Source organism: Eretmochelys imbricata, chromosome 1 (genome assembly GCF_965152235.1).
Source record: "Eretmochelys imbricata isolate rEreImb1 chromosome 1, rEreImb1.hap1, whole genome shotgun sequence".
Taxonomy (NCBI): domain Eukaryota; kingdom Metazoa; phylum Chordata; order Testudines; family Cheloniidae; genus Eretmochelys; species Eretmochelys imbricata.
This window is the reverse complement of record NC_135572.1, coordinates 13,085,240-13,113,162: the sequence shown is the minus strand read 5'-3', so window position 1 is coordinate 13,113,162 and position 27,923 is coordinate 13,085,240. Positions and strand designations below refer to the sequence as shown.

Below are 27,923 nucleotides of genomic sequence, written 5' to 3'. Positions count from 1 at the left end.
GGCGGCGTTTCCGGTGCTGAGGGAAGATGGCGGCGACGATGCGGATCCAGAGTGACTGGAACCAGGTGCTGAGGTGGGAGCCGGCCCCTCCCCCCGGAATGATTCTTGTGGTACCCTCCCTAGAGACCCCCCCCCGGGAGCAACCCCCCCGCTCCCGGGCGGCGACCCCCAACTCTCCCCCGCCCCAGAGACCCCCCTTCACCCCCGGCAGCGACACTTCCTACGCCGGAGCCCTTCTGTCCTGGGGGCGGCACCCCGTTCCGCCGCCCTACAGCCGCCCCCCTCTCCTTATCCTCCCTCTGTGCTTCCTGGCTGCCCTGTCCCCTCCCCGGTGCTGCTGGTCCTGTCCGTAGCTAACAGGCCCTTTGTGCCTCTCTGCAGGAGGAACGAAGGTGAAGCCTGGCTGAGCTGCAGGAGCCCAGGTGAGTGGCGACTCCCCGGCTTCAGCATCCCTCTCCTGCCACTGGAAGAGACTTCCTGGCTCTGAGCTGGGTGTTGCACGTAACATGATGCATCATACATGGAGCTGGGGGGCCATGTAGGGGTGTGTCTTCTCCTCGTGAAGCACTTTACCTGACCTGGAAAATGGGAATGTGTGGGTGGTGAGATCTCCATCCTGGAATGACACCCCCACCAAGCTCTCTGCAGCTAGATTTCACCTCTTGCCCTGCCCTTTGTTCTGTGTTCTGGGAGAGTAGCCCCAAAGGAAGACTGTATATACACCTGGAGTCCTGTCCTGACCCAAGAAACTCAGAGCTGGGTGTCTGGATGCACACATGAAGCCCTCCTGCTCTCCTTCAAGGGAGTTGGAGCTGGGGTGAACCACAGCATGTTTCTGCTGAGCTCTTAAGAATAAATCTTAGAGAGGGAAAACCGCTGTTACATCAGAGTTTGCAGCCATAGTGTAGTCCTTTTGGTTCATTCAAGGTACAAATTTACAATTGGTCAGTTGAGCCTGTAGTTTAGGTGTGTACCTGGATTTCTCTTCATTGCTTACCTCACATAGCGGCATCCGCAAGTAATGCTATCTAGTGGCAATAACTTGACCTCCATTATACATGCCTTTGTCATCTCTCATCTGGTCTACAATATATAGTAGTGCAATATACCTGGACACGAAGCCATCAACTCTTAGAAAACGTCAGGTAGTACAGAAGGCTTCAGGACACTTCCTCATCAACACGGGCAACTGCAAGCCCGCTGCATCTGTCCTCCACTCTTCGCATTTTCTGTCTATAGAATATGGGATCAAGTACAAGATCTTGGTCCGTATCTTCAATGTCTAGGCCTTGGATATCTAAAAGCCTAAAGTTCAGAGATGAAGAGAGTAGTCAACAACTCTGCTTTTCTGACACAATGGAACTTTCTACCATAAGAGTGAAACTCATCTATGTACGGGACTGTGCTTTCCCAGGGGCTGGTCTCAGATTGTGGAATAAACTCCCCCAGAAACTAAGGACTATTACAAACCTGCCCACCTTCTATTTCAAATGTCGTGTATGCTGCTTTGATCTGCCATCTCTAACATAAACACACAGCAGCATGTATGATTTATAAGTAAAAAGTCCTAATAAACCACAGCCCTGTACTGCACATGCTTCTTTTCCTGGTGAAAGGAAGTGAGAGAGAATGAATCACATGTAATAAGTGTTAGTTACGTCACTTCATGCAGTCTGGAGAGTGATCAGCTATGACGGTGAGAGGAGGGTAATATAAGAACTTACTTTAGAATGGGACCCTTAAGAATGTTTCTCCCTCCCACCCCATGTTCATATTGCTCTTCCATAGCACCCTCCAATTTGTCAATATCTTAGTTGGAACATACCCAGAACTGATCATGGTGTTCCAGGTTTGGTCACATTGTGTCTTTATAGAGAACAGCTATTGCCTTTTGTGATATGATGTGATGCTGCTTTGTATGCAGCCTGAACTCATAACCTTCTCCTTGTTGCCACACTTGTCTTATTTGCTGTCAGGCTTCACTCTTGCATCTCTGAACATTATCTGTTTTGTGGGGTTTTCCCCAGTTTTCCAAGCAGAATCCTGTTTTGTTTTTTGCCTGTGTCCAGGCCCTTTTTGTTAGGTCAGTGTTTACTCTTGTGTCCAGCTCCTTCTAGTTTAATGTCATCTGCAAACTTCAGGCCATATGACATGGTTCCTATCTAAGCTAAAGTGAATTAATTTTTCAAGTAAGTGTTCCTGACATACTATCAACTGCTTTAGTTAAATTAAAATATATCTACTGCATTCTTTTAATCTACTAACTTTGTGATTCAAAAAAGCATTTAAGCTTGTCTGGTCAAATTTATTCTTTACTAACCCGTCAGACCATTTGAATTAAGCAAAAGCTCCCATTCTTACCCTCCTTGTTCGCCTGTTATGATCCGTGAATTCTAAACCTTCCTCTCTGCCTGATAGACAGGGCATATCAATCATGTTCATGAATTTTCTCCCAAATATATTCAGTGCCTTTGTCCAAATTGAATCTCACTTAGTGATTGAATGTTTAATTAAAAAAAAAAAAAACCTCATAAAGGAAGATTAGATTTTGGATCTGAATAGGCTGCCTGTGTATCACTGAAATTGCTGAAGGCCAAAAATAAATACAGGATTATAGTTACATGTGAAGTGTGTAAAATGCTAAATCATCATTTTCTCTGATCTTTAATATGTCTTTGTACTGCAGGGAAACCTACTTTGTATGGCAGCCTGACATGCCAGGGAGTAGGCTCAGATGGGATTCCAGAGATCTCAGCCTCTGAAGGATTTGTTGTAAATGAAATAACCAAGGTACTCTTATTTCAGTGTATTTGTATGTTTGAAGGGTCAGCAAGTAGCTACTACTCAAAATTAAAATGCTACAGTCATTCACTACTGTGATGCCAGCCATACAGTGTGCTGTTCCATGTACTGCCTTATGATCTGAACCTTCGCATAGAAAGTGCTTAACAATTTGTCCTGATTAGACATAGTAACTGCACCACTTGAATTTAGTTGCACGTGGTGGGTTTTGGACCAATATCTTCTAGACATGAAAAGAGGCCATCAAACTTTTTTCATTTAAAATCTTTAATCTTAAAATATGATCTTAAAAATGAAAAGGCCAAGTTCTTTGTCCACTGAGGTGTACTGGCACTTAGCTACTACTATGAGGAATGCTCGCTAAATATACTGAAGTTTGGTGGTGTGTGACCAGGTTGTGGATTATATATCTTCTGTGGCTTGATGGATCTTGATCCCTGGCTGTGCTTGCTGCTCTCCTCCAGTCAGATTAATCTGTATTTGAAGCATGCATGGAAAGAAAACCGTTTGATGAAAATGCCACTTCAAGCTTTAGTAAGAGTCATTCATCAGGTTTTCCTATAGACTGAAGTCACTTGGACTTTATGCACAAATCATGACTGTCCTTAAATCAGAGCCTTTTGTATCTTCATATGTCAGCAATTGCTTTGCAAAGCCACCTACATGGCTTTATTTGCAATTTTACTGTAAATATGGATCGGTTAGATACATAACTGCATAAAAACAAAATCTGGAGGCTTTCTCTTATTTCACTGATCCAGATCCAATGTCCAATATTGAGAGGTGCTAGTTGAGGATACTCAACACCTTTCATGATCAAGATTCTAAATGTACTAGGTTTTGCTAATCAAGAAATATTTTTGTCCGCCAGTTCCACAGATTAAGCCAGGAATCTGAAAACCCAGATGTGCTTTTTCTGCTTTTTATGTCATTGATGACAAAAATCCTCCAGCTGGAAGTCAGCTGATGTTTTTCGTGCATAAAGCAGAACAAAAAGTCATAGTGGTTGTCAGACTGGCTCGGGCCAGTGGTCCAGCTAGCCCCATATTTTGTCTCCAACAGTAGCCAGTATTGGCTGTTTCAGAGGACGGTGCAAGAAACCCTGCAGTAGGTAGTGATGAGGTAAATTGATCACATCAGGCGTGTTCTCCTATAACTGACTTGCCTCTGCAATAGTAATGGGAACAAGCACGTTTCTGAGTCAGTAAAATGAGCAGATAGGCGGTAAAGGGATAGTAAAGATTGTTTTCCATCTGTACATGAACATAAGACGACTGTAAATGTTATAGTTCTGTACAATTAATTCTAACAATATTGTAATCTTTTTCCGTCCCCTCCTTTAGAAAAGCATACTTGTTTCTTGCCCTCATGAAAATGTTTCCACAAAATTTTTGGCACCATACACAAGCTTTTGCAGAATTCATCAAAAAAGCGTAAGTAATCTTGCTGAGTGATTAGAGATACACAGAGCTGAATGTTAATAACATTCTTTGTCTGTCTGTAATTGTTGCAGACCAGTTAAGCAAATGGAGTAAAACATGCCTTTGCATAGAAACTTAGCAACAAACTATTCTAATCAGGTTGGAATTAAGTTAGTATTTCCACTTTCTAGCTTTAAACTTGGTCTCTCCGGTTCATTAAATGGGTGATGTATGAAAACAATCCAAAGTAAATTCTGCAATCCTTTGGGCAGCTTAAAATAGATATTCCCTTTAGTTACATGGAAGAATAGGGTGCTGTTGCATTTTGCTGTTTTTTGGGTCACCTGTAAATCTAATCTAATTGTGGTTAAATTCCATCCAACACCCTTAAAAATACATGAAGCAGTCACATATGACACAGAGAGGCATTTGGTTTTCTTGGTAAAAATCTCTGGAAACTTTGGTCCCTGGAATCCTTCTCAAGATCCAATTCTACTGTGACAGCTACAAGGAACTGGCCAGTTATAATGAAGAGGGAAAAAACAAACTTTCCAGTGACGTAGAACCATCAAGTATCAGAGGGGTAGCCGTGTTAGTCTGGATCTGTGAAAGCTGCAAAGAGTGCTGTGGCACCTTATAAACTAACAGACATATTGGACCATAAGCTTTCTTGGGTGAATACCCACTTCTTCAGATGCATGTAGTGGAAATTTCCAGAGGCAGGCATACATATATTTATTTATTTATGCCTTCCTCTGGAAATTTCCACTACATGCATCTGAAGAAAAGCTTATACTCCAATACGTCTGTTAGTGTATAAGGTGCTAAGGCTCTTTGCTGCTTTCGTAGAACCATCAGATTTTCACTTTCCCTATTGTTACATTACATTAATATGCAACCAAGCTCAAATAATGTCATCAGGGCAGGGGCCATGTCTTCCTGTATGCTTGTTTGTACAGTGCTTCGCACAAAGGGGCTCTGGTCCTAACAGCGGTCTCTGAGTACAACTACAGTACCTATCATAAATAATAGGAGAGCATTGCTCTTTGACAACTGGATACTTCACCTCTTTGACAGGAGCAGTTCTGTGGATCAGCAGAGTGCCGCTGGATTTACTGCAATGATTCCTGAAGTAACTACAACAATGGCACTACATTCACCCTACACAGTGACCATGCTACTCCATATCCCTTCCTTCAATAACTGGGCTCCAAAAATATCACTTTTGGCCTACTTTCCCATGGATGCAGCATGGTCTAGTGGTTAAAGGACAAGACTGAATCAGGCAACAAGCATTTGGTTTTTGACTAGGCCACAGTTCCTGTGTGACCATTGGGAAAGTCACTTCACCTCGGTGCCTTGTTTTGTGTGTCAGTAAAAGGAGAGATTGAGATGCTTTATTTGTTGCTCTAGTAGCACTCAGAGACCCCAGTGAGAACAGGGGACCAATATGACAGGTCCTGTACAAACATACGGGGTGACATAGTACCTGCCCAAAATGTGGGAAGGATGCCCTTCTCCCACAGTCTCCTCTGGCTGGCTCTTGTTTTCTCTGTTTTCCTCTATCCTGCAGTTTAGCTCCAGTCTCTGCTCACTCCAGTCCCCCAGCAGGTTCCATCATAAAGGGAAAAGATGGGTGAATTACAGCAGAAATCATTACAACACTAGAGAGCATGACAGGCTGGGCTAGGGGGCTAGTAATGGTATGGAGCTCTTCAACTCTAGGTCTCTAATTCAAGGCCAGATCAAGCTTGTCGTGGCAAAGCTGCTGAATTGATGGCTGTTTGTCCTAGAGAAAATGAACTTGGCCTTTCTAGTGCTCATGGTGTAACAGCTGTACTTAATCCCCTTGTTGGCAGACTCAGCAGAGAGGCTAGGGTTGAATGGTTTATGAATAATGAGTTACTTTCACCCCTTAAAGTGTACCCTCCAGTTCTGGGGCGAGGCGTGAGGGCAGGGCAGTGTGGGTAAGGTCACACTACTGCTGCCTGTACTGTGTCTGCTCTGTGGATAAACAGAGGACTCCTCACTTTCCTGGGCTTCCAGTCCATCTCCTTGCCCCAGCTTTGTTCTTCATTTAAACATAATTCTTATTTTTGTGGGATATTTCTGCTTTTTAATTTGCTCCTCCCCCTCCTCTACTCCCATATAGTACCTGCACCTCCCTGTTCTGCCGTCTCTATTTTGGGGAGCTGCTCACATTCTTAAGTGACATGGCAAAGCTGAATTTCATCTGGGACTTTCATTTTGGCATTGGAAAGGAGCACATGGCTGGGAACATCAGCCTTTGATTTGGTTGACTTTCTAACTCTACATAAAGCTTACCCAAAGAAACTAAAAAACGTCTATCCCAAATGAAACCCCGTTCTGTCACAGAAGGTAGAAGAGCAGAAACCTGTACAGTCTGCGAGGGACTTGGCTATACAGATCTAACTTACTTGTGAGGTGCTTAGATACTATGATAATAGGTGCTATAGAAAATGCTATAGTAGAAGCTGAAAAATAAATGTTCTCCATCTCTTTGTGAAAATACATGTTGATGCACAGTATGTTTGGGTAAAGTAGCATTTTCACATCTCTACAACGGAGTATTAAAAAAAAGTGAGGTTGTGTTAAGACACGTTTCAGAGTAACAGCCGTGTTAGTCTGTATTTGCAAAAAGAAAAGGAGTACTTGTGGCACCTTAGAGACTAACCAATTTATTTGAGCATGAGCTTTCGTGAGCTACAGCTCACTTCATCGGATGCATACTGTGGAAACTGCAGCAGACATTATATACACACAGAGATCATGAAACAATACCTCCTCCCACCCCACTGTCCTGCTGGTAATAGCTTATCTAAAGTGATCATCAAGGTGGGCCATTTCCAGCACAAATCCAGGCTTTCTCACCCCCCCACCCCTCCCCCGGAAACACACACAAACTCACTCTTCTGCTGGCAATAGCTCATCCAAACTGACCACTCTCCAAGTTTAAATCCAAGTTTAACTAGAATGTCTGGGGGGGAGGGGGGTAGGAAAAAACAAGGGGAAATAGGCTACCTCGCATAATGACTTAGCCACTCCCAGTCTCTATTTAAGCCTAAATTAATAGTATCCAATTTGCAAATGAATTCCAATTCAGCAGTTTCTCGCTGGAGTCTGGATTTGAAGTTTTTTTGTTGTAAGATAGTGACCTTCATGTCTGTGATTGCGTGACCAGAGAGACTGAAGTGTTCTCTGACTGGTTTATGAATGTTATAATTCTTGACATCTGATTTGTGTCCATTTATTCTTTTACGTAGAGACTGTCCAGTTTGACCAATGTAAATGGCAGAGGGGCATTGCTGGCACATAATGGCATATATCACATTGGTGGATGTGCAGGTGAACGAGCCTCTGATAGTGTGGCTGATGTTATTAGGCCCTGTGATGGTGTCCCCTGAATAGATATGTGGGCACAGTTGGCAACGGGCTTTGTTGCAAGGATAAGTTCCTGGGTTAGTGGTTCTGTTGTGTGGTATGTGGTTGTTGGTGAGTATTTGCTTCAGGTTGCGGGGCTGTCTGTAGGCATCCAATGAAGTGAGCTTTAGCTCACAAAAGCTCATGCTCAAATAAATTGGTTAGTCTCTAAGGTGCCACAAGTACTCCTTTTCTTTTTGCGAAGATAGACTAACACGGCTGTTTCTCTGAAACCTGTGCTTTGAATGTTACTGAATGAGGGTGATGGGCTGCAGATTGCTGGCTCTGGAAAACAGACTGAGGTAAATGTCTATTATTAGGTAGGTGAGTTTCAAGCAGATACACTGTAAGCTACAGTTATCACTTCTACCTCTGCATCTGGGTCTGAGTTAATGCACATTACCTCAGCCTGCTTATTGATCCCTTGTTAGTTTCTGAATTAGTCAAACATTAACACTGTGCCTTGTGTTAACACTTGTCTGCTGAGAGTGCTTTGCAATTTCTAATCCTTTCATTGTGAGGTAGTGTATTACTGCTGAGAGGATTGGAATTGTTTGTGAAATTATTCTGTTGTCGTCTTACATTTCTGTGATCAAATCGTGCTAAATTATTGTCTGATTTGACTTGTGTTTTCAGTGAATAGCCCCAGCCAGCAGAGCTCTTATATGAGTTTTAAGTAGTTTTAAACACAAAAACAATCCACAAATTCACCTTTTTCTTTAAAATGGGTAATGGAGTACTGTTGGTGTGCAGCCATGTCACCCCTAGCTGTGGTCTTGCTTGTCAGAGCTCATGAGCTAAACAGAGTTTGGCCTGGTCATTGCTTGGATAGGAAACCAGGGAAAATGTGGGGGCAAATCGTTAGGTGGCATTCTTCATTCTGAGTTGGTATCGAACTGATGCCTCAGTATGATGCCACTAGATGAGCTTTTATTTTAGATAAGACATAAAACCTGAGTGCTGACTACTTGTGAGTAGTAAGGATCCCATATCCTTTTGTACTGGGATGCTGGAGCGAAGGCTTTAATCTATCAGAGTTCCAGGTTGAGTAATTATGTTCTGTTTTCCTTCAGCTGAAGACTATTCTTACAGTTTTGTCCTTAACTGTTCACTGTTGATACAATCTGTTACCCAGCTGTCATATTCCACCCCAGGAGTAGCTGTACTTTATCAGTGGGTGAAGTGATATGATTACACAATGCCTTACAAAATTACTTCATCCGCAACTAAAATGCAGCCCCCTTCAGAGTAGAAGAAATCTATTTACCAGATCACAGCAGTGATGCACAATATTTTGGGGAAAGAGAAATTTGTGAAAGGATATAAGGCAAATGTTTGCTGTCACAAAAAGTGGTAAATTGTGTGGGAGTCAGTTTATCTACTTAATGAGGATGAAGTCAGCCCTACTAGAATTTAAGGCTGTGGCTGCTGGGTGTCTGAGTATTTCAAACCTGATCTTTTGCAGGTTTGGATCTGTTTTCCTATGCTCGCAAACACAATGCCCTTTCATGGCACTGGGAGTTAAGCAGAAGAGGCTATGCTTAGGTACTGTATAGTGTAAGGAAGGGAATATTGTCTAGTAATGAGAGCAAAGGTCTGCGTCAGGATTCTAGTCTAAGCTCTGCTACTGACTGTTATTTTGAGCCAGTTGCGTAACCTCATTACTTCAGTTTCTTATTTGCAAAAAGGGGCTTATGCCTACAGTCTAGAAAAATCCTGGCCTCTGTTCAACCCAGGGCAACCAAAAACTTGGTCTTGCCAATTGAAATGTAATTATTGCTATCTATACATGCTGCTGACCTGCCCTTCAAAATCCACTCCATCTCCTTGCCCATGCAGAATTCTGAGCTGAGCCAGAGGAAAAATTTAGCAAAGTCTCTGCTTGTAAATGCCACCAAATTGTAAGAAATAGAGGTGAATCAAGTCAGATAATCCAGTCAGTCAACAGGTCTGAAGCCTGGGTTCAGGTCAGATCATACCAGCAGCTTGTCCTTGAGGGAGAGACACAGAATGTCTGTCTGTATAATACAACTTAATCAGAAAACACTCATTTAAGCTACCTACTCCCTTCTGTCAAGCCCCCTTCCCTCCCAAAAGGGAGACAACCCTTTTTTCTGGTTAGACTAAATGAGAAAGCCAAGACCTTGTTAAACATATTCTTAACATTTCTCGATGAGTGCCTCCTAACATCTGAGACCAATGTCTGTAAAAGGTCTTGAGGTCCTCAAATGAAAGGTGCTTTGTATGTGGAGAGTATTATCAGACCAGAATTGTTCAGTTATGCATGTGAAGTGATTGACTATGATTGCTCAGGTGCTATGGTGAAATCTGCAATATCTATCTTTATACAGGTGTTATTACTGAATGCTTTGGTTAGCAGGTCTCCTTCAATGCAAAATTCCCTTGCGGGAGCGAGCAAAATAAGCATGTGTTCGTAGGGTCACATAAAATGCTCAAACTATTTGGTGCTGTCTTTCCAAACAGATACTCTGCATTGATATTTCCAGTGGTGGGGGCCTTGGCGTCTCTTCCAGCACCGATGGAACCATGAAAGTCTGGCAGGCGGCTAATGGAGAAATAAGAGTAAGAACTTTGGCTCTATCTTTGGGTTCTTATACGTTTCTTTGTCTCAAGTTCATAGATTATAGTGTCCCGGCCCTAGCTTTGGCTCCTAACTAATAGTGACTGTGCACTGAGGTCCAGTGTGGTTACGGTGTTCTCCTTTGAGTGAGACATTAGTGTAAATTTCACTTCTGAGGTCAAAGATCTAACAGACTGTGGCATAATCTCCCAAGGGAAGTGATGCTCAGAGGCTATGGTGATGAGTGCCAATATTAAAACATGTTTCAGAGTAACAGCCGTGTTAGTCTGTATTCGCAAAAAGAAAAGGAGTACTTGTGGCACCTTAGAGACTAACCAATTTATTTGAGCATGAGCTTTCGTGAGCTACAGCTCACTTCATCGGATGCATACCGTGGAAACTGCAGAAGACATTATATACACACACAGAGACCATGAAACAATACCTCCTCCCGCCCCACTGTCCTGCTGGTAATAGGTTATCTAAAGTGATCATCAAGTTGGGCCATTTCCAGCACAAATCCAGGTTTTCTCACGTGATTTTTGTCCTTAACTGTTGAGAAAACCTGGATTTGTGCTGGAAATGGCCCAACTTGATGATCACTTTAGATAACCTATTACCAGCAGGACAGTGGGGCGGGAGGAGGTATTGTTTCATGGTCTCTGTGTGTGTATATAATGTCTTCTGCAGTTTCCACGGTATGCATCCGATGAAGTGAGCTGTAGCTCACGAAAGCTCATGCTCAAATAAATTGGTTAGTCTCTAAGGTGCCACAAGTACTCCTTTTCTTTTTGCGAATATTAAAACATGGAGGCATAGTTAAAAGTGATGGTAGCTACGGCACGGTTGTTCACTGTCTGCTTTTGAACTTATCCCACTGTAGAAGATTAGCTGTGTTCGTGGGGGATTTGACCATGTCCACGATTTAGGTAAAAACACTGTGTGCTTTCTAGTACTGAATAACTTCATACAGGATGGCATCGGGGTGATAACAGTGGAACTAGCATGCAGTTCTTTGTTTTTCCAGAGACTATTGGAAGGCCATGTGTATGATGTGAATTGTTGCAGGTTTTTCCCGTCGGGCCTTGTGGTTCTGAGTGGGGGAATGGATGCCCAGCTAAAGATCTGGTCAGCAGAAGATGCCAGCTGTGTAGTAACGTTTAAAGGTCACAAAGGAGGTACACAAACTAGCCTTTAAAATGCTTAATTCGCTGCCTATATAATTACATCACAGCAGAGGGCTAAAGTTCAAGCATCAGCCTATTACATTTTTGTGCTGTGCGTTAACATTAGATGCTTCAAATCTCTTCTTCAGACTCCCAGCATTTGTATATAAAACACAGACAAAAACAGCTGCTATTCTAAACACCTGAAGTTGTTCCTGTCGGGTAGCATTTTATTCCTTCTCTGTACAGTTGGCTGTCGAACTCCTTGCTGTCCTAAATAGGCTGATATCCCCTGGTTATATGGATTACACTGAAAATTCCTTCCATTATAAATGGTTATTCAGCATTAATCAAGACATTCAGATAATAAAGGTTGTACCGCTGTTGCTTCAGATGATCTGTTATTTTTCAAATGTCCAGCAATGTTGTAGGTGCCTCATAAAACAAGTAAAGACACTGTTTGTGCCTCAGAGCACGAAGTCTGTTGTGTCGTGCTGAATTTAGGGGAGGGTGATTACCTGACAAGAGGGCAGGGGACAGGAATAGCAAAATAAAACCACCTCCATGAGCCATGGTATCTATGTGGGTGGGAGAAGCTCTCCCTCCAACATAGCGCTGTGCACACTGGTACTTATGTCACTCAGAGGGCTGGTTTATTCACGCCTCCGAGTGACTTAAGTTAGGCTGACTCAAGCTGTAGTGTAGACATAGCCTAAGTGGCATCTGTCGAAATAGTTGAGCAAAATATTAATGCAGTATCTTTCTGGACTCCTACAGTGAACCTAGCGTAATTTTCACTTGACCTTTTTTTGGATTTTTAAAATGTGTAAAAGGCTTTGTGGATGTATTGCAACAATGTTGTAAATTAATCTGACAGGAAATGTAGTAGAGCTTCAATGAGAGGAAATCTAGCAGATTTCTGTTGTCTCCAAAATTGACTTAATCCGTTGTATGCATAATTGGATCACAAGGAGTCTCAGTAGCTGCAGTCAGCTAGAATAATTAAATTTGGTTTCGTCTGGTTGCAGTTGACTTTTGTTTGAAAAACAGCCCTGGCATTTGAACTTTGCTTCTGTATGCAGACTGTTAATTAAACCTTGTAACTATTCAAATATACCTCTTTAAATGTTAGAAACAACAGTGATATAAAATTGTAAGATTTCAGAGTAGGTTTTCTCTCCCCCCACCCCACTGTCCTGCTGGTAATAGCTCATCTTAAGTGATCACTCTCCTTACAATGTGTATGATAAACACCCATTTTTTCATGGTCTGTGTGTATATAAATCTCCTCACTGTATTTTCCACTTTATGCATCCGATGAAGTGAGCTGTAGCTCACGGAATCTTATGCTCAAATAAATTGGCTAGTCTCTAAGGTGCCACAAGTACTCCTTTTCTTTTTATAAAATTGTAAGGGAATGTTAACAGCTGGTAAGAAACATGCTTTCCATGTTGCTGTATCTGGAATACACAAGTATCACTGACCTGTCCAAATTCATGATGGGGTTATCTAGCTCAGGGGCCAGATTCAGTTCTGGTGTAAGCAGATGTAACTCCAGTGGGATTTCACCCAACTGGCCTACTGCCTGTGAGATTCTGGTGCTTGCCTTCCAGCTTTTTAAAGCAAGATAGGTGCTTTTTCCAACCTTGCTGTAACTTCCTCACTTCTACCCTTCTGAGAAGTTTCTTTGCTTTGGTGTAGGTATCCTGGACACAGCCATTGTGGATCGGGGAAGAAATGTCATTTCCAGTTCTAGAGATGGCACTGCCCGCCTCTGGGATTGTGGGAAATCTGCGTGCCTAGGCGTTGTTGCAGATTGTGGTTCTCCTGTGAATGGCATTGCTCTGTGCGTTGCTGACAATACAGTAAATCTGGGCTCACCTGAAAAAGCACCTAGTAAGTAATATAGAGAGGTTTTCTTTTTCCCTTAAAAAGATGTACCATGTGCAGACTCTAGGGAAAATACGTAACTGCTGTTATAGAGGGGAATCCTTCATCGCTAGGGCAGCAGTTCCATCCTCAGTGGTCTCTTCTGACAGCATAAACTCTCAAGAGGAAGGGAAGCGGGCCATCAGGGTTGCTCACTGGAGTCCTGAGAGAAGCTGAAGAATACAGTTCCTTTTCAGAGGATGATATAGACTAAAAGGTGTAGCCAATTATTTGACTACACTCCTAGTTCATTATTAAAAATGTCAGAGACCAAATAACTGAACTTAGCCAAATTTATTGTCTAAAGACAAAGCAGTACAGTATGAAAAGCAAACATACATATCCTCCTTCTGGGAAGGAATTCTTATCTCGCAGTATGACCTTTATGTTTACACAGAAGTTGTGCTTCAAAGACAGGCATTTCAGCTAGTAGTATTTCTAGTATGATTTTACAAGTTACAAAAGTCTGTACTAAGATCCAGCCCATCAGTTCACAACAGTTGTTGTTTTGTTCTATACTTTTCTTATCTCTTTTCTAGATACTACACTCCAGATCAGTTGGGTGTAGAGCGGCATCCCAGCCTATGCTAGGACACAACATTCATGTCTCTTAGCTTTGACAGGCTTCCCATTTTTTAATGCCAGAGCTGACTTCAGCTTTGCAAAGTGCAGTGGGATTTTTGACATGGGTGAACGGAACTATAGGGAGAGTGTAATACATTTAGTTAACAGTTTCCCAACACTTATTTATTTGTGTGTGCATATTGTGACAGGGTCGAGCCAGATGGCTACAGGAGAGTGATCCTATTGGGATCCGGGAAGTGCTTCGCCTGCCCACTGCTAAAGGATCCCCCCCCCCCCCCGAGCTTAAGAGGGGGATCCACAGGACCTGGACACAAATGATTACGGGGGACAGCTAATGAAATAACAGGGACAGGAGTGTGGTCAAAGGGTCAAACGAAGGGAACCGGATGGGGACACCGAGCAGAGAACCCCGGGCAGCGCCCACTGCTCCTCAAAGGCATCAAGGGAGTCAGTGGACGCCGCCCAGAAGAACTCTGCCCGGATACGTGAACGGATGGAGGATCGGAAATAGGCCCCACAGTCACAGGAGACTCCATTGGCCAACCTCCTCACCCTGGTTTTATAGATGGCCATTTTAGCCAGGGCCAGGAGGAGGTTGACCAGGAGGTCCCGTGACTTTGTGGGGCCGCAGATAGGGAGTGCATAAATAAAAAGGGGAGAAGTGTAACCAAAAGCGCAACAAAATATTTGTTAGGAGCTGGAATAGGGGCTGCAGCCTGGCACACTCCAAGTATATGTGTGCCAGGGTTTCCCTCACGCCGCAAAAAGGGTAGGTGTCTGGAATGGGGTGAACCGCGCCAAGTATACGCCCGTGCTCACCGCTCCATGAAGGAGTCACCAACTGATATCCCCGGCGGGCCTCGGGACCAAGGTGGAGTATAGGCTGGCCCACCGGGGCTCCTCACCCTCCAGAAGTGGCAGGAGGTCCCACCATTTTGTATTGGGGCGGGACGCAAGGGTGAGGACGTGCAGGGTGTGGAGCACGAGCATGTATAGATGTTTCCTTGGCTACAGGAGAGTGATAGAAGGCAGATATATTAGCCCCAGGTTGAGTAGGTCCCTTTTCCCTGGGTAAGGCAACAGGGAAGGTTCCAGAACAATCAGGAACTTTCTAAAAACAATTAAGACAGACAGGCTGATAAGAACACCTGCAGCCAATCAAGAAGCTGTTAGAATCAATTAAGGCTGGCTAATCAGGGCACCTGAGTTTAAAAAGGACTTCACTTCAGTTTGTGGCATGTGTGTGAAGAGCTGGGAGCTAGAGGCACTAGTAGCTGAGAATGAGAACGCGTACTGCTGGAGGACTGAGGAGTACAAGCATTATCAGACACCAGGAGGAAGGTCCTATGGTGAGGATAAAGAAGGTGTTGGGAGGAGGCCATGGGGAAGTAGCCCAGGGAGTTGTAGCTGTCGCACAGCTGTTCCAGGAGGCACTCTATAGACAGCTGCATTCCACAGGGCCCTGGGCTGGAACCCGGAGTAGAGGGAGGGCCCGGGTTCCCCCCAAACCTCCCAACTCCTGGTTAGACACAGGAGGAGTTGACCTGGACTGTGGGTTCACGAAAACGGCCAAACTGAGGGCTGCTGTGAATCTCTAAGGTGAGCAAATCCGCCAATAAGCGCAAGACCCACCGAGGTAGAGGAGGAACTTCGTCACAATATCTATATATCTATAACGGGTATTATATTCATACCAAGTGCATAATACTCATTTAATGTGGTGTATATTACATCTAACATGTATGTATTGGCTAAAATTAGCAGGAGGTTCCATTGGCTCTAGGATCTGTGTGATTATTGGTCCACCCTGCCATTCTTGGTGTTTAGGGGTATGCTTCTGCTCCACAGGGAGCTTTGTTGTGGGTTTCAACAGGAGTAAGATTAGGCTCTATATAATTGAGGCCTTTGGAAATGAGTATATTGTCTGTTGGTACATGAATCTCCTTGCCTTTCCCTCCCTAGTTAAAAGGGTGTTTTCTTCCCCTTTCCCACCCCAAAATCATCAGACATTTTGCCACACCAAGTCCTAGTCTGAACCTCAAAGGGACCTGCTGGATTTCCATGTAGAAAGAGGTATGTCCTATGAGCATCTGGTAGAGATTTTGGTACCATCAGCGTAAGCATCCCCAATTCTGTTGCCAAGATGCCTTGCATCACTGCCAATGATGATAACAATTAGAATTTTAACAGGTGAACGTGAAATTGGGACAGAAGGGAAAATCCTGCTGTTGGCTCGGGAAGACAAAAAGCTCCAAGGTGTGGGATTACAGAGCAGGCAGCCGGTAAGGATCTCATGAGACGTGTTCACTACTGTCCATTCAAAACCTCTTAGCACCTTTTGACTTATAAGATGAAATGTTAACAAGCATCTGGAACTCATTTAATGTCTGTCTGCAATACACTTTTTCTCCTGACTTCATAACATACAGGTGTGCAATGCACCAGTTTAGTATTGGAGCATGCATATCGGGAGTGTGATGCGTTGAAACCAATGCAGCGATTACACATTGAAATGAGGATATGTAGCAAATTCCATTCAGTATATAATCATTTCTTTTTCTAAAGGAAATTAAATGCAAAGACTGCTAGTAGAAGTTCGCAATTTTTAACTACAAAATTCAGAAAATGTGGCTATTACACCTGTAAATTAAGACATAAATTTAACACTAAAGGGGCAGAGGTGTGGTAGGAGCTATAACTTTGCATTTTCTCCCTTTCATATGTTGTATTCTAGATTTTAATGCAGAGGTTCAAAATGGTCTTTTTATCATGTCTAATCCCAAAATGCTTTGCAAATTATGACAGGTTTCAGAGTAACAGCCGTGTTAGTCTGTATTCGCAAAAAAAAAAGGAGGACTTGTGGCACCTTAGAGACTAACCAATTGCTCCAATAAATTGGTTAGTCTCTAAGGTGCCACAAGTTCTCCTTTTCTTTTTGCAAATTATGCAGACAGCACCACTGAAATACAGCCTTCTCTGGGGGGGTGTCACTGACACAGTACATAAGTAGGGGAGGTGGGGGGAGCGGCGGTGGAATTTTGGCCAAGGACACCACGGCAAACCCTAGTTTTATGAAAAGCACCCTGGAATTCTTAATGTCCACACACATTTTCCCTTGGATTTTAAGGCCTCCCCTTTCAACTGCATGGTGATGTTTGGTTTTATATTGTAATACTAGAAAAAGAAAAACATGGGTACAATCTTTCTAAAAACTGTTGTTCCGTTTGAAAGCCCAGTGTAAAATCAGCCTAGCATAATCTTGTTAATTTGCAACCATCTCTTACATTTCATAAAAAAAAAAATCCTTCATAAAAGGATTACATTATTTTCAAAAATTCGTTGGAAAAATGTATTCGATCTGACTCACCCTCCATACAATCTATATGAGATCACTCCAAGCGATGGTTTCTTCTCTGGTCAGCAACAACGAATTTGTAGTAGGTCTAATTTTTACAATAACGCCACCTTCCCCAAAATGTCCTTACTAGAGCTGCCTTATCGAGCACTTGTGCCATCTTACCAGATGGAGACCTGTGGTCTACCAACCAGTACCTTCTGCCTTCCTGTCAACTGTGGGTGGTCTGGTCTAACCAGCTGGGAGCCTGGGATTCTCTCTCACTTGCGAGACAGGCTTGGAGCAGCCCAAACTGGAATAGGAATGGGAAGTGTGTAGTAATGGCATAGCAGGGCCTATGATAGAGCCTCAAGAAGGTGGGGGCCTAGAATATGCTTGTGCCAAAAGCCAGACATACCAGTAATGACATGTGGAGAAGCAACTGGGAGTAGCTGTGCAAGACTTCTTCATAATAGCTCCATCTATGGAGTGAACAAATCTCAGACCGCATCTCCCTTAATGAACTCAGTAGTTATAATCCAAATTTAACTCTTCTTTCCAAGGGTTTAAACAGTGGTCAGAATATATCCATAAACCAAGTACTGCTGCCACAGAGGAAACGCTGCCTTGACAACTCCTCTAGTTCTGTCTAGAGAGTGATTAATGTAAGCAGCAAAGGGCTAAAATACCAGTGTACTCCATAAAGCATCAAGAATGGGTTTATAAGGTCTGATGATCTTACTTGGCTTTAAATATTTGTTCTCTTACACACCAGTGACTAAATTGAGGCAGTGGATCCTCTGCACAAAATGTTAAGACTGGTAGCAATGATCTTATACAAGTACAGTCTCTGGTATTGGGACAGATGTTTGCCTTACACAGTACAGGTTCCTTTCTTGTATAGTATCTCCTGTACACACACTTCCAAAACATGGGCCAGATTTAAATCCTCTTATAGAGTTTAAATAGAGGACAGAGACTGAAGAGGTAGAGACATGGGAGAACATCTGAGTTTGGAAAAGTAATGGAGAGATGACAAATGCTGCATTGGAGAAGACTCTTCCACCAACTGTAACACAGTTGTGCCTGAAACAGAGGGAGGTTGCTGCAAGATTAGCAGGGAGAGAAGTGAGATTTCTAGGCCCTGCAATGAAGGCTGGAGGAAGACCATGGAGGGTATTATATGCCCAGTATTGTCCCTGCTGTCTCTGTATGATGTGCTACCTTATCTCTCCAGGGGAATCCCAGCAGTGTTAACTATATATATTGCCAATGCTAGTGTGACAGGCTCATTCCTGGAGGCTTTCTTTGCGTTATTGCCTCTGGATGTCTTGGGATGGAGCAAAGAGCTGTTAGCCCCATGTTGCCTCTGACAGGTCGTGTATAATTGTCTGTGATAACTCACGGAAGTAACCGTATCCATGACTTCCTAAATAAATCACTCATTCCCTTTTCCCTGGGACTCCTATTAAGAATAAAGCTGGTGGGTTTTGTCTTTCATGCTACCTGTGAATAAACTGATATTTAAAGTCTTCTCTCCTTTCATTCCCAGGTGTTTCTCTTCGTTGGATCTGATGCATTTAACTGCTGTACCTTCCTCTCAAGCATCTATCTCCTAGCAGGGACTCAGGATGGAAATATATATCAGCTGGATGTGAGAAATACAAAGTGAGTGGCAAGTGTGGTGAAGTGTTTAAAGCTGTGAATTCAACGTTGGTGAAAGGAGCTAAATTGACAGCCATGGTGACTGTAGAGCAGGTACAACACAAGCATCAGCAGTGCAGGAATCCCTGGGATGCTGGCTCCTAAATTTAGCCACAGAACAGGTGTATCAGGGTCAGTTACAGTTCAGTCTTTTTCTTAGTGCCCTACCTCTGTGCTTCAGGCCTGATCTGAAGGGACTCCTGCTAGAAGTGAGAGAATAACTTGGTCTCTTTGGCCTATTCAGCCCTTGGCATCTCTACAGAGATGACCAATGGGGATGCCACTTGTGTTTGTGGTGGTTTTGTTGTAGACTCTCTTCCACTAGGAACTGGACTGAGACTACAACACGGATTCATTTTATATAGACTGCTGAGATGCTGAAGAATGGAATTTGTCTTGCTTTATATAGATTTTGGTTGTATGCTGTGTGCGCGCCCATCCAAAGCTTTGGATGCTCTGGACATGCACTGAAAATCACAATAATGTAGGAGTTAAATATAAACCTGTTCAAAGCACCAGCACTTTTTCCTACCACGTCATTTTATCAGCTGTTCTACAACCAGTACAGCTTAAAACACCTTCCACCAGATGGAAATCCCATCCCCCACTGCCTCTGATAATGAGCTTAATTCTTTAGGCCTTCGATATAACATGCTTTATAAGTGGTGAATTCCGCTTGCAATATGATTCTCCGTTCCAATTTAGTATTTCTGAATTGATCTGCCCACTGCCAAGTGTTTCCTTTTTCTGAAAGCTCTTCATCAAGCTCGTACGTACAATGCAATGATTAACTTTGTTTATATTCGTGCCAAATGAACATTCCACTTGGGAGGTTGTCAAGATGGTACCTTCAGATGATGACACGAGAATTTAGCATTCAGTTTCTGAAAAATTCCTTTTCTGTTATTGGAAAATCTCCAAGCTTTCATCTATTTCATTAAGGATAATCTCTTTAAATTCTGTACGGAGGGAATCATGGTGCATGCCTACAAACTAACTAGCATTTAGATCCCTTTACATCTTCTGGAATTGCCTTTGGAGAAATCATTGCCCTGATCTATCCACTGAAGGATAAAATATTGAGCTTTGCAGATTGGATGCATCTCTATCTTTCCAGTTTTATCCCTTGTCCATGGTGACTAACCACCAGCTTTCCAATCTCACTCTGTATAATTCATGTGACTGTAATGACTTTAATCTTTAAATAACTTTCTTGCTCTGTTCTGTTTCCTTGTTCTTTATTATATTGCATATGGGCATTGTTCTGACAGTTGGGCCTATACCTTTTTGGCTGCTTGGGAATTAACTGTGAAAAATAGATCAAGTTTATTTTTAGTAAAGAATGTTATAAATAGGTGCAAGAAAACCAGACACAAAAACAAAAAAGCCTACTGATATAACTCAAGGACTGTGTTGAAGTCAGGGTTTGTGAACAAGAAAATGTGGGTCTGCAAATTAATGAACCAAAATTGGTGTGTCAGAAACTAGGCCTAATTGGTAGACGAAATGAGGGGTTGGTCTGTTCTACCCACCACTCCCTTTCTGGATCCTTGAAGAAAGAAACTTTTGGGGGGAAATGAGAGAACAGGGTACTGAAGCAAGCTTCACCATCATGGCTGCCACCCTCACCATCTCCTGGGGCCCTGGGTGTTTGTTATGCTAACCTTGAGAGATGTCCTGTCCTGTCCTGACCAGACCAAGGCAGAGAGAGGGACCCAGATGACATCAGTATCACCATCAGCTCCAGCTGAATCGCAGTCATCACGTGGGATGAAATGGGATCAGAGCTTAACAACAACACCTCTAGCCCATCTCAACTAACGTCTCTTTTTCCCAAAGGACAGTTGTTGCCATCTTTCATATAATCTAAGAGACTGTCAAACACAAGGAGTTTTCCTTTTACAAACTCTCTCCAGCTAAAGAGAAGGGGAACAAGGGATGTTGTTAAAATGAAAGTCTTATTTAATATTTTACCTTTCAAATACGTTGACTGTGTTTCCTTTTCTTTATCTTTAATAAGAGGTTAAAAGGATATTTAATGGTGGGTTTGCCCTGGTACTAAGAAGGCGGAGGTCTATACCAAGCCTTGTTTAACTCTATTTAATGTTAAACAGTGACCGGGTTATGTTAACACCTTTGGTCCATATATTCCATCTAAATCAGTACAACAGTGTGGTCTTTGATTATAATGCTTTGACCTTGTTTCTGCTGGTTTTTCTAGGGCTCCAGTTCAGATCATTCATAGATCGGGAGCACCGGTGCTTTGTCTACTCCCTTATAGAGACGGATTTATTGCCAGCCAAGGTAGTACAAGAGTTCCTGAGGCAATAGTGGTTACCTCAATCGTCATCCTCGTAAGACGCTTCTGCACATTGCTCTGCAGTGTGTGGACACGTCAGCTTCTGCTTGCGGTCCTCTGAAGCGGAGAAGAACTGTGAAAGGCACTTTATAAAACAAGGACCTGATTCTCCATTTCCTTGCTCTTCATGGAGTCTCTTACGGCTCTGCAAAATGGGTGTGTAATGCTACTGTTCTGAGTTGGGAGCGTTTCCCACCCACTTTGCAGAGGTATAAATCACTATACCAGGCTGTTCAGAAGCAGGCCTCCAGTGAATTAAGAGGATGTGATGAGTATGTTCTGACCAAAGACCAGAGCTTTTAGATCGTATCTATTTTTTTTTTTTTTAACCTCTTGACCTGTTTCCGGTCTGGTGCTGGAGGGGAGCTTCCAAAGGGCTAGCTGGAGTTGCTCTTATCTCTCCTCTTGGTTATGTTCACATCCCTCCATATGATCAGCCAACGTCTCACTGCGATCATGCAGCTCTGCTTTCTCTGTGAATTCCTGGGTTGTGGTGCAAGGTGATAGCTGGCTGTCCAAGTGACATTTTAGTCTATGCAGGAGCTGGAGATGTAATTTCCAGCTCGAGGAGATATACCTGCACTAGCTTACTAGAAATAGGAGTGTAGCTGCAGGGGTGCAAGCGGTGGGATCATAACCAGGTGGCTAATCCCTACCGCTGTTCACATCCCCATGGCTAGGCTTCTGTTTTTAGCGCACTAGCTCGATTAGAGCTAGCGTGGACATATCTGCTTGAGCTGGAAATTACATCTTCCAGCTCAAGAGTAGATATACCCTTTGAAAACATATCCACTGCAAATGGATGACAAGTGACATAATGGGAACAGTGTTAATCAGTGTTTCATTAACTTCCTAACATCTCATGTTCTGTCATCATTCCGCAGTGGTCTCCCAAAACAACTGACTCTTCCATGAAGTACCCCAATCTTCTGAGCGTCTGTCTGGCCAAACTGGCAGCCCACAACCCCTATTCAAAGGACTCTGTTGGCTTTGTGTAACAAGTGCAGTTCTTCTGCAGTCTTATGATTTAAAGCAGTGATTGGGCTCTGATACAAAATGGTGCCTGTATTATGCCAATCTGCGTCCGTTTGTAGTTGTGAGACTGTCTTATCTTGCAAGCAGTTCTGTGTTCCTTACCTGTTTTGTTTTTTCTAGGTGATGGAACCTGCTTTATTATTCAGCAAGATCTTGATCACGTAATTGACCTCACAGAAGCAGACTGTGACCCTGTATACAAGGTAATGGCTAGGTCTGCTCACTATTGCCCTGAGTAACAGCGAGGGGGAATGAAGGCGGCACTCTGCCATGGCTGCCATTGTCTGGTGACTTGGCAACCGGCAGAGCTGGCACCTTTTTGAGAAGTGAATTTTTAAATTTACTTTTTTATTTGAATAGTTTTAACACTTTACAAAAACAATTCCTCCTGTCATGTGTCTGAGGAACAATAGCGTAATTTCTCCTCTCTCAGATGGGGAAACTGAGGCAGAGAGGTTAAGTAACTTGTCCATGGTCAGAGAGAGCTCTGATTAGAACTTAGGGGCTCCTGCCTCTGCATTCAAGCCTTATTTTAAAGGGCACTTCTATTTAGAAAAGTGACGGTAAAAATGGCACTGTTCTTACCCAGCTGAGCTGCCCACTGCGCATATTCCAAATCACATCTGTTGATTTCAGAAATCAGAGTAAGTTTTTGCTACTCTTTATTCCCATAAACCCTGCTGAGTCAACACAGCTCTGGGGGAGAGCACTGGATTAGGATCTAGCTCCGTACAGCCACAGTGTTGATGATGATGCTTAGCGCTCCTTGTAACCAGGTTCCAGTTGCAAAGTATGGCTGTCAAGTGATTAAAAAAATCAATTGCTCGATTAATCGCAGTGTTAATAACAGAATACCATTTATTTAAATATTTTGGTGGTTTTTCAATATATTTGAAAATGTAGATTTCAATTACAACACAGAATACAAAGTGTAGAGTGCTCACTTTATATTTATTTTTGACTACAAATATTTGCACTGTAAGAAAAAAAGAAATAGTATTTTTCAGTTCACCTCATACGAATACTGTAGTGCAATCTCTTTATCATGAAAGTTGAACTTACAAATGTAGAATTATGTACAAAAAAAAACTGCATTCAAAAATAAAACAATGTAAAACTTTAGAGCCTACAAATCCACTCAGTCCTTTTTTCTTGTTCAGCCAAACGCTCAGAGAAAAAACAATTTGTTTACATTTTCAGGAGATAATGCTACCTGCTTCTTGTTCAGAGTGTCACCTGAAAGTGAGAACAGGTGTTCGCATGGCACTGTTGTAGCCATCGTCGCAAGATATTTACATGCCAGATGCCCTAAAGATTCATATGTCCTTCATACTTCAACCACCATGCCAGAGGACATGTCCGTGCTGATGACGGGTTCTTCTCGATAACAATCCAAAGCAGTGCAGACGGATGCATTTTCATTTTCATCATCTGAGTCAGATGCTACCAGCAGAAGGTTGATTTTCTTTTTTGGTGGTTTGGGTTCTGTATTTTCCGCATCACAGTGTTGCTCTTTTAAGATTCTTGAAAGCATACTCCACATCTCATCCCTCTCAGATTTTGGAAGGCACTTCAGATTCTTTAATCTTGGGTTGAGTGCTGTAGCCATCTTTAGAAATCTCACATTGGTACCCTCTTAGCATTTTGTCAAATGTGCAGCGAAAGTGTTCTTAAAATGAACAACATGTGCTGAGTCGTCATCTGAGACTGCTACAACATGAAATATATGGCAGAATGCAGGTAAAATAGAGCCGGAGACATACAGTTCTTCCGCAAGGAGTTCAGTCACAAATTTAATTAACGCATTATTTTTTTAGCGAGTGTCTTCAGCATGGAAGGATGTCCTCTGGAATGGCGGCCAAAGCATCAAGGGGCATATGAATGTTTAGCATATGTAGCACATAAATACCTTGCATTGCTGGCTACAAAAGTCCCATGCGAAAACCTGTTCTCACTTTCTGGTGACGTAAATAAGAAGAGGGGAGCGTTATCGCCTGCAAATGTAAACAAACTAGTTTGTCTTAGTGATTGGCTGAACGAGAAGTAGGACTGAGTGGACTTGTAGACTCTAAAGTCTTGCTTTTTGTTTTGTTTTTGAGTGCAGTTATGTAACAAAGAAAATCTATATTTGTAAATTGCACTACAGTATTTGTATGAGGTGAATTGAAAAATATTGTTTCTTTTGTTTACATATATTTGCACTGTAAAAATGATAATCAAAAATAATATAAAGTAAGCAGTGTACCTTTTGTATTCTGTGTTGTAATTGAAATCAATATATTTGAAAATGTATAAAAACATCCAAAAATATTTAATAAATTTCAGTTGGTATTCTGTTTAACAGTGCGATTAAAACTGTGATGAATTGTGATTAATTTTTTTAATCGCTATTAATTTTTTTGATCTAGTTACATGAGTTAACTGCAGTTAATTGACAGCCCTATTGCAAAGTCATATCTTGCCATCTGTTCCAACAGTATACCCCCTGAAGGCAGCGTAGGCCAGCATACCCAAGGGCAGAGTTTGGCCTGCAGACTTTTAACTGGTGGTGATCCGTGAGCAAAAGAAATCCATCTTCTCTCTCAGATCTGACAGAAAAGCCCATCATCTTTGAAACAATTCAAAACCCCCCAAAAAACTTGTTTCTAAGAGTCGTTGCTGAATAACTATAAAGCATTTAGCTGTCACATTGTAGACCCCAAGCACTGTTACAAAGTCATCTTTTATAATTGCAAATCTGAAGAAAAATGGACATACCTAGTGGACCAGGAAACATGCCCAACAGTGCTGTTCAACAGGACCGCTCACCATTTACTGATGTGTCTTCTTCTCTCTTCCTCCAGTTTTCCTTCAGGGAAACTGCTGCATTTTCAAATGTTCCCATTTCTCTTCAGGCTTTTGCTGAGTTCAGAATCCACTATAATATAGCATTTGGGGAAGTACATGAGCTTCTGTCTGTAGCAAACTGCCCTATCCATGGCGGTACCAGTAGGATTTCCAATTGTTAACACAGAGATACCAGATTTATTTGAGCATAAGCTTTTGTGGGCTACAGCCCACTTCATCGGATGCATAGAATGGAACATATAGTAAGAAGATACTCCACTTTTTCATTTTCTCTGTAAGAGGCTAATTAATTAAGATGAGCTAGCTTAATATGGATATGTTTCTATTGTGAGTTGTCAAGCGCGGCTGGTCTTTCACCTTGCCAGTGGCCAGTTATTGTGATTTGTCTGCCTCATGGGAGAGGTGTGTTTTAAGGATGGATTTAAGAAGATGGGAGTTTTTCCCTACTCATATAGGGTTGCATAGGAGAAAGCACTAAGGCACTTGTGGGAAAAGCAGATGAGGACGATGTTCATGTAAGAGGTTTTATTTTTAAATAATATTTTCATTTCCCTCTTCTAGGTAGCGACATGGGAGAAACAAGTCTATACATGTTGCAGAGATGGGATGGTGAGGAGATACCAGCTTTCTGACATCTGACCACTTGTGGTGTGTGGAAAACAGATGGAACGAAGAACCAAGGCTAAAATCTAGCTAGGTTTGGAACCTAGGCTAAGTAGCACTTCCCAATAAAAGCAAAGCTACCTTTCTAGGACTGTACAGTATGTATGAAGTGTATATATAAGCTTTGAGAACATTGTTGTGATAAAATCTAAGAACAAGGCTGTACATAGAATTCTTGATCTTGTGCTGCTTATTACAACCAAAGTTTAGACCATTCTCTTCCAGTAAGCAGCTTATAGAAGATGTTAATGCAAGACCCTTTGTATCTGCAAATATATTTACAAAACTGTTTTCGCATTTCGCAGTGGACATTTTTGGTATTTCTAACAAGACTATGATCTTGGGGCTGGAGAGACAAGAGATGGGGAGGTGACCACACTGCAGAATTGATTGAAATAAAGGGATTGACTTTTGATCACCTCTGTCTAGAGAAGTTTGTGTATTTTCAAGACAGTTAATTTAAAAGCAAAACGACTCTGATATGTCCATGTCACATTCAATGCCTCATAATCTTTCTTGTGACTATTCTACAACAAAAAGTGTGACTATTCTGTGAATTTAGTGAGCAGCCATGATTTGATCTCAGACTAAATTTGAGATTTCAGTTTGATCTCCACTTGAATGAAATACATATGTTCTTGTGCAGTTTAAAAATATATCCAGTTGTAGTTATAGCCATTGTAGTGAAGGCCACATTAAAATTCCACCAGTTTTTGTTAAATCAGTAATTATATAGCTCTTATGGTATGGTGAAAAGCATCTTTTTGCCATAGGATTCGAATAATAATGGCAGACTGTCATTTTCATCTAAATGTTAAGTCTAAGGGACAAAGGTTCAGTCCTGTGGACTCTGATCTACCCCCATAATTTGTGTGCGTGTGTTTGTAAATTCCTGTGCTGTCACATGGTATTAGAGTGAACAGTGGGATAAGATTTAGGAACTCCAGAGATCTAATTCAGCTCTGCCACTGACTCACTATGTGACCTTGAGCAAATCACTTAATCTCTCTATGCCTGGTTTCCCCATCTGTAAAAAGGGGGTGATCCGTAACTACCTTTTAGCCAATCAAAATTGTCATAAGAATTTAGCCCATGTACAAAATCTACTTTCCCACCTTTTACTCCTGAAAATCTGCTAATAAAACCCACCAGCCCCAGCAGAATTTGTGATGGCTGAGTTAACGTGTGTAAAGTACTCTGAAGACAAGTAACCATTTACTTTTAAATAACTATCACAGTGCATGCCATGGTGTCAGGGAGCATTTAGGAATATAGGACTGGCTTATCAGAATACAGCAAGGCTCCATCCATACCAGTTCCCTGGTCACCTGTAAGACTTTTGTCCTCCCTCCCGATATTTGTGAAAATGAAATACCATCGTGCCCCAATACTGCTAATGGGGATGATGGCACAGTGGGTGCTGAGCTGTGCATTGTTGGTAAATGAATGCACACGGGGAAGTGCGCTCGGCCCTCCCTAATGCAAGGAATACCCCACAGCGCAGACATTCACACATCCACTTCAGTAGGCCAGGTGTTTGGGAGGGCTCATGGGTGAAGGCTCTGCAGAAGAAATGGAGAGGGGAAGTGAGACAAGAGAAGCAGGCCCCGTGCAGGTGGGGCAGGACGGAGGTAGGGTTGCCAACCCTCCAGGATTAGCCTGGAGTCTCCAGGAATTCAAGATACATTTTAAATTAAAAATTGTCATGTGATGAAACCTCCAGGAATCCCTCCAACCACCCGTGGCAACCCTGGGTGGAGGAAAGGGTGGGGAAAGGAGCGGGGTCAAGCTGGTGGGGGGATGGGGGCCCTGGGGCTGCAGTGTCTCTCTGAGGGGGCTCCCAAACCATACTGAGCCAGCTGGGCCGCTGCCCCAGGAGCTCGGGGGGGGGCGGTGCGCAGAGGCCTGCTGTGGGTGAGGGTGCGTCTCTTACCCCCTCCCCTAAACACAGGCCCCGGGGGGGGGGAGGGACGTGTAGTCCGGAAGTGGTGTGTGGGTGAAAAGAACTACAACTCCCACACTGCCCCGCGCGGCGGCGTCCATAGCAACGGGCGAG

General features: G+C 42.8%; 1 protein-coding gene across 1 annotated transcript; it reads left to right on the top strand.

Moving 5' to 3' along the window:
• Positions 1 to 5: 5 nt before the first annotated feature.
• Positions 6 to 26,285, top strand: PAAF1 (proteasomal ATPase associated factor 1). The gene is made up of 12 exons (XM_077837356.1): positions 6 to 73; positions 382 to 422; positions 2,687 to 2,790; positions 4,146 to 4,235; positions 10,149 to 10,247; positions 11,273 to 11,423; positions 13,113 to 13,307; positions 16,116 to 16,207; positions 18,812 to 18,927; positions 21,185 to 21,267; positions 22,478 to 22,560; positions 25,766 to 26,285. The coding sequence occupies exons 1-12, from the start codon at positions 27 to 29 to the stop codon at positions 25,841 to 25,843; spliced, it is 1,179 nt and encodes a 392-aa protein (XP_077693482.1). The 5' UTR covers positions 6 to 26; the 3' UTR covers positions 25,844 to 26,285.
• Positions 26,286 to 27,923: the final 1,638 nt, after the last annotated feature.

Bases quoted from the DNA above. Each gene is read 5' to 3' on its own strand.
- PAAF1 (XM_077837356.1), top strand. From the start codon at position 27: ATGGCGGCGACGATGCGGATCCAGAGTGACTGGAACCAGGTGCTGAG. The intron at 2,791-4,145 runs GTACTCTTATTT...CCCCTCCTTTAG, and splicing joins TTGTAAATGAAATAACCAAG to AAAAGCATACTTGTTTCTTG. The intron at 13,308-16,115 runs GTAAGTAATATA...GAATTTTAACAG, and splicing joins CTCACCTGAAAAAGCACCTA to GTGAACGTGAAATTGGGACA.